Source organism: Drosophila obscura, unplaced genomic scaffold (genome assembly GCF_018151105.1).
Source record: "Drosophila obscura isolate BZ-5 IFL unplaced genomic scaffold, ASM1815110v1 contig_186, whole genome shotgun sequence".
Classification (NCBI taxonomy): Eukaryota; Metazoa; Arthropoda; class Insecta; order Diptera; family Drosophilidae; genus Drosophila; species Drosophila obscura.
The window spans coordinates 9,101,641-9,115,779 of record NW_024542774.1 but is presented as its reverse complement, the minus strand read 5'-3'; the positions used below and the strand labels follow the sequence as shown (position 1 = coordinate 9,115,779).

Sequence of the window (14,139 nt, the reverse complement as noted above, 5' to 3'; positions counted from 1 at the left end):
GAGTAGGCCAGAGAGACGAAGAAAAGTCAGCATTGGTTACCCCTTGGCTAACCCCAAGCCACGGGCCACGGGCCACGGACCACGGGCCATGGGCCGGTTAGGCGGGAAGGCGCCGCTTATCCTTGAGATGTAAACTGACATTCAAGCAACTCGGGCGTATGCATAGCACTCACACACACATGCACAATGGGGAAACACAAACACAAACATGGTGCAACCTTGCAGCATGCGTTTTGCCACCAAAGACATTTCACTCTACTCTGCCCAGTTTTGTAGCCTGTCACATGTATGCTTTTCAGTCAATTGCATTGACTAGAGATGGGCTAAGCCCATTCCCCAGTCAGGGAAGTGGTAAGAGGCGGTAGATGAAGAGGAGGAACGCCACCAACAAGGGAGCGATGAGAGAAATATGCTAAATATAGACCCTATTAATGTCACAGTTCCGTATTATTCGTGTCATTCGAAGCGATATCTGTTCGCTTATGGGAAATTTGTACAGTAAAAGAAATCGAAAAGTTACAAAAAAATAGAACTAGAAGAAGGTCAAATGCTGGGCTAAAGTGAAAATCCTATTAGGACAGAGCTAGAGACAGGGGAAGCAATGGGGGAAAACCATTTATATGCCATTTTAATCCTGAATTACGCGCCACAGATTAGCGTGTGGCACGTGTGGCAAGGCAAATCAACAGCTAAATCAACAGCACGACAATCCCCCAGCTAAACTGTCCGCATTCAAAATGTAGAGCAATTAAATTAAATTGCATTTATGTATGTAATACACAAACACATAGAGAGAGACAGAGAGGGAGAGTGAAAGAGAAAGTGAAGGTGAAAGAGAGGCAAACATGTGTGTTTTACGAGCACCTCTTTTGTCTTGCGTCGCGTCGTGTGAATGTTATCGTTGCTGCTGCTGCTGCTGCTCCTCCTGCTGCTGCGTTTTTATTGAAATTAAATTGTTCGTGTTAAATTTCACTGCCACAAATTGTTGGCCAGCATGTGTCTCCTTTCCCTCTGTGCAGCTATACACACTATATATGAGTACATATATGTATATGTATGTGTGTGTGTACCATGTTGCATGTTAGTCAATGTCACCTTCCCTCTCGTACCTTGCACCCTGCCACGCGTACACCATTTTGTGGCCTGTTGTCTCCGTGTGGTGTGCATGTGCCAGTCGTCGGCGTTGTGGCTGCTGCCACATGATGGCAGATATGTGTGTGTGGAATGTGGCTGGCCACGTTTGTTGGGCTCTCTGTGTATTTGGCCTTTAGAATGCGGAGAATGAGCAGCATCCACTTTTAAAGACGAACTACCTTATGCATATTCATGGGGGAGGAGGCCATTTCAGGTGCTTGTTGCAATTACCTAAGCAGGCTATGCTGTCCGCCACTCGAAAGGAGCACTTGGAGCATTCTTTAAGCCACCCAACGATTGTGGGGAATACCATTATGAATGCCATGCCTAATGCCATGCCAATCCTGTAGGAATTCTCTCGCCACTATCGCTGCTGCGTGTCGTTGCATTGCGGACTTTTGGTGGCCGCGTCAGAGGCTTCTTGAGTGCTTAATGGCAATGTCCTGGAACTGGGTCATACCTTAAATTGTGTTGCGTTGGTAGACTCCCAGAGAATACTCGCTGGCGGCCAAAAAACTTCAGAACAAGGCCGCCACAGCCACCAAGACAAAAGTTGAACCAAAAAAGCGCACTACTAAGGCTGTCCCAAGGGTATATGAGCATTCTATTCTCATTAAAGTTTTGATGAATTCAAGTAAAGTTCGAATAGTTCGGTTTCCATTTCTACAGAATTGTACAGGATTTAGCCTCAATTAATCTCTAAATTTGTTTCAAAGGGCTACCCAAACAGACCCCAGAGTATCCATTCTTTATCTTTGGAATGAAGCCGAGTCTTACCTACCCACCAGAACATTTATCCCACTAACAAAACTATTCTGCATCTAAGCTCTTGCTAACTCAAACAATGGACTCCACATCCAATGCCAAAATAGAATTGGGGGTATCTATACCACTCGACGCTCAAACTATTCGCGTATTTGACTTTCATTGGAAGAGCTGCACTGTCTGTTGATTTTGTTTAATTAAAATTCTACATTGAACACACATTTTAGACTGCAGCTAAATTCGTGTTGACTTAAGCGTTGCCATGGCGCTGGCGTTGGTGTTGCTGTTGGTGTTTGGCTCTGTGGCTTTTTGTTTGATTAAATATTTGCTTAAATTGCGGTTAAAGTGTGCCCCTGCTCAGGGCCCCTTCCCTTACCACAAAAATGTGTAGTGGCCTTGAGAGGTTGGTTTCCCCCTGTTTGGGTTTCCCCTGTTAATGCTAATTGCATTTTGTCTGCCAGCCTGCTCGGAGCCAATTGAATTACACAAAAAATAGTTGGCAAAGACAAGAGCCGAAGCCGGCAGCTGCTTGTCGGTTGGCTAATATAATGTGGCACAATTTTCCGCTCATTTTCCGGCTTTTTATGCAGCTGCCTGGATAGTATCCTCCAGGTGGGAGGAGGACTCAATGGGGGTGGGTGGGGACTGCGGCAAAGATCAATGCAGGTCATGCGATTTATTAGCCAGCCGCAATTTGCATTTAATATGCAATTCCCACATGATTTATGGACCGATATCCTGCATGTCCTGCATAAGGTATTATCATCATCATCATCATCATCATCATCCACTGGCGCTCATCAATTAAGCAGCCGAAATGCGACTGAAAATCACTGGATAAATGGCAATTGAAAAATGTCAATGTCAGTTTCTGCTATTTAAAAATCAAATCAACATAAAGCCACAGGGAGACGATGAACCAGGCCAGAGCAGACCGATGATGGTGAGGTTAGCCAACCAGCAAGATCCCAGAATTCTGCTGCTGCTCCTGCTCCAGCTCCGTATTTCATTTGGCCCAAAGGCTTGGTTGCCAAATCAATGGGAAACTTGTTTATTTTCAATCTACATATAATCTGTGGCATGCTGCTGAGGTAGCGCCAATGGCTGTGGCACAGGCATCATCCTCTAATATATGGCGCCGCGACATAAATCGATGATTAAGGAGTCCGTCCGGTGTCCTCCTTTGTTCGTGCGTGAAAGAAGTTCCACCGAGTTGCAGAAAATTCGCATAAGCCGGTGCCATATACACATTTATTTCAATACACATATGTACATACATATGTACATATTTATGCATATTTACATGTACATATTTATGTATTATTTATCCTGCCAACACAACAATATGTTGCCAAATACATGCCTCATCCATCCACATGGCCTAAGTACGAGTGTGTGTATGTACATATGTATGTATGTATGTATGTATGTATGTATATATGCCGCTCCGTTTAACATCTGCCGTTTTCCCACACACAAAAACCGTCTCAACATTTGAGGAGCATTGGGTGCTCGGTCAGGCGCGTTCGCCAGCTTCAAGGCCCACAAAACAACAGCCGTCAGCCGGAATCATACGCACACACACACACACCGCACACATAAATAAATATTTATTTTGGATGATGCCTAAATGGGTGTGTGTGTGTGTGCGTGTGTAGGGCGGTACAGCCTATGCACAGATTTTCATAAAGAAAACTTTCAAATGAGTTTCCATTGAAACGCCCTAATGCCAATTTAAGGCATGCCGCCGCCTGCACCGTTTGCAACGCCTGCCTGCCTGCCTGCTGCTGGTCCGAAACCATCATCAAGTTTATATGACAGCAAATGAGACGTCAGACATGTCACATGCACACACACGCACACACACACAGAGGAGAAGCCGGAAAATTCCTGTAAAAAAGAACGGACCGAGCAGCTTATAATGAACGAGCCAACAGCTTAAGCATCCGTCGGAAAAAGTTTCAAGTTCTTTTTTTGTGTATTTTTTGGTTGTTGTGAAAAGTTACCCCTACGACGACATATTGGCTTCCTTCCAATCACTCGGCAACTGCTTTTTTTTCGACTACGAATAGCTAGGCAATACACACACATACATATGCACGAGTATGTATGCGAAGAAGATTAATGTGCCAGAAAGAGATACCCAAAAGCCCCAAAAAAAAGAGCCCCCCAGAAGGAGTATTGCCAAAGCTGATGTGTCCATCTTCATCATTCCTTATACAAAAATCCGAACATTAAATGAATATTTGGCCCCGATGAAGTGCCTGTCCCAAGCAGGCTTAACCGAGAAGTGGACTCCGGAATAACTCGCTTGACTTTGCTCAATAATCAAATTAAAAATGCGTGTAATGGAAACTGGGAAAACTCCACTCCGTTTGAAGTTTTCCCCAGCAAGGGCAATTGAATTGTGGGGTAAATGTAAATTGCCACAAAAGGGAAAATAAAATCAACCGTATTCGAAATTGCCTTTATTTATTTTCATCCTTCTAATTCCTTTTAAGCTTCAATGTTTGTGTGTGTGTTCACATTTATTTTTCACTCTTTCGTGTTTCCTGTGGCCTGCTTCTGGCAACTGAGACAAATTGGGGCCAACTGGGAAGTCGATAAGTAAATATGTATGTGCGAGTAAGTGCGAGTAGCTCTTAGCCCCGATCAGAGGTGATTTCTTGTATAAACACCTTAATCACATTTCACTTCAAAGACGAACAAATTGGCTGCTGCTGCTGCTGCTGTGTTTATGCTCTGACTAAACGTTTGTTTATCTGCAAATACATATGTACATATATATTGTATGTGTACAATTTATATGGTATATAAATGTTCTGGATGTACGCCACACATGATTTTGTTTTGCTTATAGTTTTGTGGGTGCCTGTAGCTGACAATTAATTTTGCATTAATTCTAATTAAGCCCATCTTTCGGTTGCCAGTTTTCGGCAAGACAAATGCCTTCGTATTGCCGGCTTATTACAGAAGAGAGTCCTGTAAGATGTCCAGTATGTATGGGCCCTTTTCGGGGTAAATCTTTCAATTAAGCCGTGGGAGAGTGGAATCATTTTGGCGCTGGAGATACATCGAAATGTACTTATCGTGCGACAGTCCGACAGTCTATGCTTATGATTTATCTGTGCTGCCAAAAATCTGACATACTTTGAGGCGCCACCACTCATACAGACACAGAAACACACACTCACACACACAGAGGTAGAGGCCTGCGATGGGCAGCGGCAACAGCTTCAACTTGTTGACGTTGGCTCAGCATCCCTGGCACTCCCCCAAGTGGTGGGTGAGAGCAACCAAAAAAAAGGGCATTGGGACTCAACAAATTGTTGAATGTACATACACACACACACACATACATACTCTCCCTCTCTTTCTCCCTCTCTTCGTCTCCGTCTCTTTCTCTTTGTCTGGCTGTGTGTGGGCGAATTTATATTATTTTTGCCTCCTTTGCTTTTACATGGCAGAAAGCAACACAGCGGGCAGGATGAGAGACTTTCGAGTGTTGGACTAACTGTTTTGCGGCAGAGCATGCCAGGAGCCCAAGGTCCAAGGTATATTAATAATACGGTGAAGCCCTACCGCACTGCTGGTAGCATAATTTTGGCTGCCAGCTGCCAGCTTCCATCTGCTACAGCCAACGACCCACCTTGCTCGCCTTGTCAGAGCCTGGCAGAGCGCTCTACAGGACCTCCGCTGGAATACAGGGAACGAAACAGCGTGGGCAAAGGAAAAGGAGAGACTGAAAGAATACCGGAACGAAACATGGGACTGCCTGCCTGCCTGCCTGCCTTCCTGCTGAAACGTTAAAGAGCAAATAAATGTCTCGAGGCAAACAAAACGAAAAAGATGAAGCAGAGAGGCTGAGTCTGGGCTGGCACGGGCTGAGAGGGGCTAGAAAGAGCCGCAAAACTCCATGTACAGACAGGCTCATATACATACATACATACATATGTATGCATGGCGATGCTCAAAGTAAAACATGGACTGCTCTGCTTGCTACCGTTACATTTCGGGTACTACTCCAAGAGAGTCGAAGCGCGACGGGACGGGACAGGACGGGACACTCGGGGACTACTTCAAAAGATCCAGAGTGGTATGGCACATTCGGGTAATACTCCGAAAAAAAAAAGAAACCCAGAGATGGTGCCATACGAAACGGTACGCAACAGGGGACCCCTCTGCATTTTTTTGCTTTCCTTTTATTATTCTTCTTTGAGCAATTTTTATACCGTTAATTCTCATCTCATCGCAAAAATTATATTATTTTTTTGTTTTTTGTTATTTTCAAATATTCACCTTCTTGTTGCTTCCTTTTTACGCGTTTCCTTCTTTTGGCTATTTATTTATCATTTTTATCACATTTTTTTTTTGCTTTTTCTTTGATTTTGCTTTTTATTTATTCACCTATTTTTGTTGTTGTTGTTGTTGTTGGGCAGGCTGTTGAATCTTTGATGAACTCTGCCACACAGACACAAAACTCACACACTCATACACATACACATGGTTGTCTTTTTGCACGTTGGAATTTATGGGGGGGAGCCTGCGTCGTGTTTGAAAGCTCGCCAAACACTGAAACGCCAGTCGCCAGTCGCCAGTCGAAAACAGAAGCATGCTATGGCGGCGGCCCCCAGTACTGCTATCTGTTCGTTACAGTTGTGATGCTCTGTGCAGACCAAATGGGCACCAAGAGAGAGAAGTATGCTACTCCAAGAACAGGCAATTTCACAGTTAACAGCGCTCTGTTACTCTCTCTGGCATTAGGTCAGTGTTAACAGCGATTGCATTACGAGCAACCTTTATCCAATCTGGCTAGTCGCTTTAGTCGCTTCTCTTATTTATATGCTGTTGCATATTTGAAGCTCCCCACCCCTCCCCCCTCACACAATGGGTGAGCATCTGGTTTCTATCACACGCATGAGTATGAGTGGGTGGCACTGGGAATGTGTGCCGCAAACTGCTGCTAAGTAGTCCTGTAGTTTCTGTGTGTGTCTGTGTGTGCGGGGAGCGTTTTATGGGTCCTGCTTCCGCCACCCAAGCGGAAAAATCTTACTTCATATTTGCACACACACACTCAAGAAGCTACTGTGGTGGGGTACAGTGGGGGATATGCAAATCGGTTGCTTTTGTTATTATAGAGAATCGCATGCCTGGAGCACAGCGTAGTGGGGTTGGTGGGGTCCGCTTTTTATGCGTTTATTTAAAGAAACCATAAAAACTACAAGGAAATATGCCGCACTGCCTGAGCACATGTTGCAGTGTCTGGGTAAAGGCTCCAAGGAGTGTTCTAAAAATGGAAAACCCCTCAAGCCACGACTATCCGGGGAATACGATCCAGGGCAGCACAACATACAACATCCACATTGCCACGGAGCCCATCAACACGTTTATGCACCCGTATCCGTATGTAATGTCTTTCGGCCAACTATCGCTAGGGCTTGTTGGAGTGCAATTAGCCATTACAACGTGCTACAATTGCCTGGCTGGCTGGATCAGATATCATAGGATTCGCTTATACCGCACTTCTCTTAGATGTTCGTGTGATTGGCGTTAGTAAGTACCTTTAACTTTAGTTGGCAGCGTTGGAGCTGCGAACGCGTCCAGACTGCGACTGAGCCCCACTCACGACAATGCCGCCAAACGAGGCTGAAACTGGATGCTGTCACTGCCACTGCTAAGAGCAGCCTTGAAACTGGCGGCTAACAGCGGCACTCCAGCTAACAGAGACGAGCCAAAAACTTGGCCAATAGGTCAGTTACACTGCAGTGCTCAGTGCACCAGCAATGAGTTCTGTCATTTTTGCATGCCAAGAATTCATTTTCATTAACAGACACTGAGAGAAATCATACAGTTTATTAACACAGTGGAGGCTGTAATTACAGCTGAGGCTCCTCGTTGACAACGGGCTCGCCATCCAGTTTCCGTATGGTGGGCAGGCGTTTGAGGCACTCCGCCCGCCACGAGGCATCGTCCAGACCCTCGGAGAGGGGATTTCCCACGACAACCAGTTCCTGCAGCGACTCTATCTCGGCAAGACGATTGAATTCGGACCAATCCTTGATCAAATTGTTGCTTATATAGAGCACCTTCAGGCACTTGAGCGGAGTGAGACCTTTGATTTTCTCTATCAGATTGTAGCTTAGCCACAGCTCCTCCAGGGTCTCGGCCACGGCTTCCTGGAATGTAGCATATAAGTAATGGATGTACGAAAGGCATTGTTGCTACTATACCCACCAGACCCGAAATCTGCTTGATATAATTGCGTGACAGGGACAACACTTTGAGGCACTTCATACCGGACAAGCCAAAGATCTTCTCAATCATGTTCGTGGACATGCTAATGCGCCTGCAAATAGATACAATTCGTACTACTGCGGTTCCTCCTCGTACACAATGTCCAATCTCACTCGCACTGCACCAGGGTGCCCAGGGTGGTGTCCATTTTCTCGATGGGCGGCCACTGGAACTGCAAGTCAATGTCCTTGGCCGTGAGGGAATTCTGCTGCTCACGGTCCTCCCATCGTTTCAGAGCCTCCTTAATTGTGGTTGCTTTGGACATGGTTTGATCCTAAGCTTCACGGATTTTCACTTATCCACTGAAAGGTTAAGGAAATTGTGGCAAATAAACAATCAATTTGGTTGCCAATGGAAACGTGAAAGGTCTCCGTCTCCCCATTCCCCATGCAGTTGTTTACTCAATGACATATTGGTGGAAATACAATCGTGTATTTGAAAGATAATTGATTATTAAGATACATTCATTTTTAGTTTACACAGAAGAGGAGTTTGTACGCCAGGCTGGATCATCCAGCAAGGGGATAGTCGCTTAACGACGATCGGTCTTGCCCGTGCCACGCTTGCCGGAGTACAGATGACGCGGCTTCTTGGTACCAATGAAGCGATCTGCCTCGCCCTTGAGGCCCCATCCCATGGTGACCTTCTTGGCAATGTCGTGCCTGGCCTTCAGCTGAGCCTTCTTGCGGATGGCCAAGTTCTTGATGCCCAGGGTGTCGCGGGTCGGCGCACGTTTCAGAGGCAAGCCCGTCGACTTGACAATCGCCGATTCCTCCTTGTCGAGCAGCGGCACCTTGGGGTTCTTCTTGGAGCCGACGGCCACAACGCCGCGACGCAGATCCACCACAGACTTGGTAAAGTTGGCTGTCTTGCTGCCGGACATGTCCACGCCCAGGCCCTCCATGGTCTGCACCAGCTTGTTGACCGAACGGTCGCGAACCTTGGGCTGTTTGTTGCGTGGGATGATCGGCTTGTTCTTTCTGGCAGTGAGACGCTTCTCGTCGCGCAGCTCGAAACGCTTGCCGCGGATCTGCTTGGCCATTTCGCGGATCTCCTTGAGGGTCTCGTCCATCGACATGTCTGGCACGGCATAGACGCCGCTCTCCTCCCGCAGGCCCTCCTCGCGCTCCAGTTCCTCCAGCTTCTCGAAGATATCGGGATCGATGTAGTCGGAAATGTTGCGGCCCTGCCAGAACTCGGGTATTACATCGTAGCGCTCCTCCTCGGGGATCTCGCTGTAGTTCTTCTTCAGGTCGAGCGTGTAGTCGTCGCCCATCTCCTCCTCGATCTCCTTCTCCAGCTTACGCTTGCGCTCCGCCTTCTCGGCGTTCTTTTCGAGACGGGCCAGAGCCTGATCGGGAATGCAAGGTGCTCGCACCTTCTCGTCGCGCGGCGCAGGCATGGCCACGTGCAGGCGATTGAGAATGTTGTCCACCTTCTTGGTGCGCATCTTCTGGTCCACGCGATAGGAGAGCAGACGCTCGCAGGCCTCGGTCTTGACCTCCATGACGCCCGTCTCTTGGACGGTGGACATCAGTATGACCGGAACGTTCTTGTCCTCCTGCAGCTTTGTGATAATCTCCTGCCTCTCCTTGGGCAGATCCTCTGGCATCAGAATGTCGACCTTATTGATGGCCAGAATCAAGGGCTTGTTGGTGAACAACGGCTTGATGCTCTCGAACAGCGCCACCTGCTCCTCCAGCGAGTGTCCGCACTGTTCCGAAATGTCCATGAAGTATAGCACACAGGCCCTCAAATGGGCCAGCGCCGTAATGGCCTGCATCTCGATTACGTTACGCTCCTCGAGCGGATGGTCCAGAATGCCGGGCGTGTCGATCACCTGCCAGCGCAGGTACTTGTAGTCTGTGTGGCCCACGTACAGGGATTTGGTGGTGAAGGCATAGGGCTGCACCTCGACGTCGGCGCGTGTGATCTTGTTGATGAACGAGGACTTGCCCACGTTGGGGAAGCCGCAGATGATGATGGTGCGCGAATAGGGATCAATCGTGGGCATACGCGACAAATGCTGACGCACCTGCTCCAAGTACTGCAGGTTGGAAGCCTGACGCTTCAGAATGGTGGCCATGCGACCAAGGGCAGCCTTCTTAAGCTGCTTGCAGCGATACAGCGAGTCGCCGTACTTCAGCAGACGCACATAGTCCTTGGCCACGCTAGAGAAATTAAATGCTATAATAGGATTCACTGGAACGTTGGATTCACATGGTGCTTACGTGTCTACCAAATGTCTGGCTGTGTTAAGCTGGCCCAGAGCCAATTTGTAATGGTCCTTGTCGTACAGCACGTTCATCAGATCCGCATAGAAGGGATGCACATCGTCCAGCTTTGGGAAGTCCTGTATGATCTGCGACAGACGGTCGTGGAAATTCTGTTGCGTGTATTTCACCTTGCGCGTGTAGAACGCCCGAATCCTCGAGATTTTGTAGCCCTTGTGAACCACCGTGGGCGTCTTGCGCTGTGTCTTCGACAGCATAATGTCGATAAAGTCCTAAATCGAGAATCATATACCATTATTTACTTGTTGCGCAGTTATAAACACCTTCGGTGAGGTTAAGTCGCGTCCCCAGGAGGGTGCTCCGCTGGACATAACAACAAAACAAGGCTCCACCCTCTCTTACCTTGGCTGGCGGAACCACCATTATCTTCTTGAAGTTGTACAAACTCATTTTGTATGATTTTATTTATTTTCCACGCTTAAAAAAGGAAAATATAGCAAAAACACCACGCGGTGCTGCAACGATTCGAAAAAGAGAGTGTGACCGCGGATTTATCGACAAAATACCGTCTGACCCATCAGAATATACCAAATATACCTTCACATTTTCATAATATACCGTAAATATACCGAACGTAATCATTTAATGCACAAAATTTAATGATTAAATAATTAAAAACATACCTTAATATATTACTCATAACTATAAACAAATCATAGAAAAATTTATAGTTAAAAAATAAACAGATCATAAAAAATCCCAAATGCAAGTCAGTGGAAACATGCAGCTTGTCAATTTCAAAACAAAAACAAAATGGATACGGAAGCAGCATCGTCGTCCTCCTTTTCTGACAAAAGAACAAATCCTGCAAATGCTCAGTGAGGTGCCTGCAGGATTTGTGGAGCCGACGGTGCCACCTTCTCCCGTCTTGCCGCCCTTTAAGAAGCTTGGTGTGCTCGTCGACGCGGATGACATTATCGACGCCAAGGAAGCCACTGCGAATAAAGGCCCCAACAACAACAACAACTACATAAACAGCACACAATCCTATCTGTGTGCCGAGTGCCGTCGCACACTGCCCACCGCCCACCTGTTGGATCTACACATCACCGAGCAGCATGATTTCTACTTTGCCGCCAGCGTGGAACGCGGCGACAAGCCCATGTTCACCTGCTACCTGGAGGAGTGCGGCACCAAGTTTCACACGCCCCGACAGCGCAAGGACCACTGCATCACGGCGCACAAGTTTCCGGCCAACTATCGCTTCGACCAGGACCACGGCAACGGCAAAACCAAGCACAAGGGCAGTGGCAAGAAGAGCGACGCCTCCATGGAGGTGGACGAGGCGCCGGCAGCTCGCAAGAGTGTGCCATACATCAAAGCCTTCTGCTTCGGCCACAACACAATGCGTACGTTCAACACGCGAAAGGAGCGCCAGTCGGGCGACACTCTGGAGGATGTGCAGGACATGAAGAACGCCATCGACGACATCCTCGATTAGATTTACATAACTATTTATTTTGCGAATGAAGCAGCATTATAAGATAAACGTATAGAGTTAATTTCCCGTGAACATGATCGATCATTTCGCCTTGGGACTAGCCCTGAAAATAAAAGGAATTTATTGTTGAAGCCGGCATGCTCTTCTTCATCCTCTTGCGATAGTCTTTAATTAACACTTACTTTCCCGTGTTGGCGTTGATGTAGTGATACGCCACCACCAGGAGGAATAGAAACACTCCCAGAACGTTGGAGAAAATAGCCAATTGCACGTCGGTAATCATTTTGATTCTGAAAGAATGTTGTAAACACGAAAAATTGATGAGAAACGCCTGCGAGCAGTGACACGTCATGGATGCGAAAACGTCTATTCTTTTACATTCTCGAGAAAGTCTTTCGGTAAATATGTTGCGTGGGGTTTGGCTATCACTATTCACAACGTTACGGAAAGAAGTTTCGTTTAATTAAGTTATTTTTTTACCTTTTTGTCGGCGAAAAACGAGCGGTCCCGGTTTTGTGTACAATTATTGAAAATATCGATATCAAACGATAGTTTATCGATGTGTGTGTTAAACTAGTAGTGCTGTAAAAACACTAGTAAAACCAGTGCTGGAAGAAGTGATATTATGCCCGCAATGAAATAGTATTCAAATTATTTAAATTTAATGATTTTGGTGAAAATTCTACGGAAATTCTACTCCTCACATGTAGCTGTAGTTACTCTGTTAATGGAAATGCTTTCCAAACTTGCCATACACACTTGATAAACGACTAGCGACTACACCTCAATGATTTATTTGGTTTTTATCTTCATATTTGTGCAAGTGCAGTTATCGGAATCTAGTTAATTAGTTAATTGTTCCGATATTGCACATCCATGCATACATATATATGTATGTATGTACGAATCGAAGGAGTTTCAGTTGAAGCAGGATTCCCAACGATAGCAGTTCAAGGGGCACAGGACAAATGGGACAACTTTTGCTGCTGGATATTTTTCAATGGTACGCCATTCTCATTGGTTTAACATCTTACAGATATCGCGATGAAGCACTCATTGAAACCCGTCTAACCAGAGTCTACACGCTGATCGTCAACGTCATCATGGTGACAATGATGCCTGTGGCTGTGGTTGCGGCTAAATTTTCATGGGTGGATATGTGGCTGCCGCGATTCATGTGGCTCACTCCGTTCGTCCTCTATGCCGTGAACTACGCGGTTCTCATAAACACTCTGATCTCGCGCTGTCATCGGGACAGCATACTGATGGAACTGCATCGTTTGACTGTTCAATTGAATCGCGAGATGCGCCGAGCCGGAAAGCAGATGAACTCGAAACTCCAAAGGCTGCTCTACATGAAATCCTTCACTTTGTTGTTTCTGTGCCTGTGCTATATTCTGGGAACATTCAAGTACAACGGCGGATTCACTGTTCCCATGTTCCTCACCTGCCTTCTAATTAACAATGGCTACAACTTCCTGATTGCCACCCCACACTTGTACTTTGTGTCGTTCTGGCAAGTTGCTCGAGGATATGACTTCGTGAATCAGCAGCTGGAGGAGCTCATCTCCACACGCTCGCCGCTTGCCTCTGGATACGCAGAGGAGCTGCGTAGTATTTGGTCCCTTCACGCCCGACTCAGCCGGACAGCGCACAAGATCAACACCATCTACGGTCGCCAGATGTTGGCCGCCCGTCTCGACTATCTTTCTTTCGCTGTCATCAATAGCTACTTTGGAATCATTTTCTCACTTGGCGTACAGTCGAATTATTTTGCTAAATTGTATGGCGCTCTTCTCTGTTGCACACGGATGATGGACTTTTTTATGGCCGACTATATCTGCGATTTGGTGGCTCAGTACCAGAGCACTGCGAAGCACACAGTCAGTGAGGGCATCATGTCCGACGAGGTAGGTAATATCAGACACCCACTCGGAAGCCACCTCCCAAAGAATGTGCATTTAACTTACAGCTAAGTTCGTATGTGATCTATCAAAACAGCATGACTCTGAATTTAAAGGTTTGCGGCCTGTTCCCAGTCAATCGAAAGGAGTGGCTCAACATGATGGGATCTGTCCTATGCCACTCTGTGGTGCTCCTGCAATACCATCTGATGATGTCCGCTAAGCCAGAAAAGCAATACTAATAATAGTACTAAAACACGATTCAATCGTTCTACTAATTAACTAATTGACTCATTTATCGCGTTAC

At 46.6% G+C, this 14,139-nt stretch overlaps 6 protein-coding genes across 8 annotated transcripts in view; 2 read left to right on the top strand and 4 right to left on the bottom strand.

The window, feature by feature from the left end:
• The window catches only part of LOC111076131, a 70,018-nt gene extending 63,538 nt beyond the window's left edge, over positions 1 to 6,480 (bottom strand). Inside the window, exon 1 of the mRNA XM_041592836.1 lies at positions 6,199 to 6,480. The gene's annotated coding sequence lies outside the window, so the exon portion shown is untranslated. The remainder of the gene's footprint in view (positions 1 to 6,198) is intronic.
• A 1,262-nt stretch (positions 6,481 to 7,742) lies between these two features.
• LOC111076128 (dynein light chain 1, axonemal) lies at positions 7,743 to 8,500 on the bottom strand. Its single transcript, XM_022369783.2, has 3 exons — positions 8,307 to 8,500; positions 8,134 to 8,245; positions 7,743 to 8,075 (listed from the first exon to the last, which is right to left on the bottom strand). The coding sequence occupies exons 1-3, from the start codon at positions 8,456 to 8,458 to the stop codon at positions 7,776 to 7,778; spliced, it is 564 nt and encodes a 187-aa protein (XP_022225475.1). The 5' UTR covers positions 8,459 to 8,500; the 3' UTR covers positions 7,743 to 7,775.
• Positions 8,501 to 8,605: 105 nt separating this feature from the next.
• On the bottom strand, positions 8,606 to 10,969 carry LOC111076126 (nucleolar GTP-binding protein 1). The gene is made up of 3 exons (XM_022369780.2): positions 10,830 to 10,969; positions 10,425 to 10,699; positions 8,606 to 10,364 (listed from the first exon to the last, which is right to left on the bottom strand). The coding sequence occupies exons 1-3, from the start codon at positions 10,875 to 10,877 to the stop codon at positions 8,726 to 8,728; spliced, it is 1,962 nt and encodes a 653-aa protein (XP_022225472.1). The 5' UTR covers positions 10,878 to 10,969; the 3' UTR covers positions 8,606 to 8,725.
• A 211-nt stretch (positions 10,970 to 11,180) lies between these two features.
• On the top strand, positions 11,181 to 11,965 carry LOC111076127 (protein lethal(2)k10201). The gene has a single exon (XM_022369781.2). It carries the CDS (start codon positions 11,191 to 11,193, stop codon positions 11,926 to 11,928), a length of 738 nt encoding a protein of 245 aa, XP_022225473.2. The 5' UTR covers positions 11,181 to 11,190; the 3' UTR covers positions 11,929 to 11,965.
• On the bottom strand, positions 11,925 to 12,516 carry LOC111080813 (dolichyl-diphosphooligosaccharide--protein glycosyltransferase subunit 4). Its single transcript, XM_022376644.2, has 3 exons — positions 12,409 to 12,516; positions 12,111 to 12,218; positions 11,925 to 12,031 (listed from the first exon to the last, which is right to left on the bottom strand). The coding sequence occupies exons 2-3, from the start codon at positions 12,209 to 12,211 to the stop codon at positions 12,010 to 12,012; spliced, it is 123 nt and encodes a 40-aa protein (XP_022232336.1). The 5' UTR covers positions 12,212 to 12,218; positions 12,409 to 12,516; the 3' UTR covers positions 11,925 to 12,009.
• A 453-nt stretch (positions 12,517 to 12,969) lies between these two features.
• LOC111080809 (putative gustatory receptor 59b) lies at positions 12,970 to 14,114 on the top strand. Of its 3 annotated transcripts, none has more exons than XM_022376640.2 (2): positions 12,970 to 13,838; positions 13,949 to 14,114. In XM_022376640.2, exons 1-2 carry the CDS (start codon positions 13,032 to 13,034, stop codon positions 14,072 to 14,074), a joined length of 933 nt encoding a protein of 310 aa, XP_022232332.2. In that variant the 5' UTR covers positions 12,970 to 13,031; the 3' UTR covers positions 14,075 to 14,114. The 3 variants fall into 3 exon arrangements, with proteins under 3 accessions (XP_022232332.2, XP_022232331.2, XP_022232330.2); XM_022376639.2 differs by having other exon boundaries at positions 13,930 to 14,114; XM_022376638.2 differs by having other exon boundaries at positions 13,901 to 14,114.
• Positions 14,115 to 14,139: the final 25 nt, after the last annotated feature.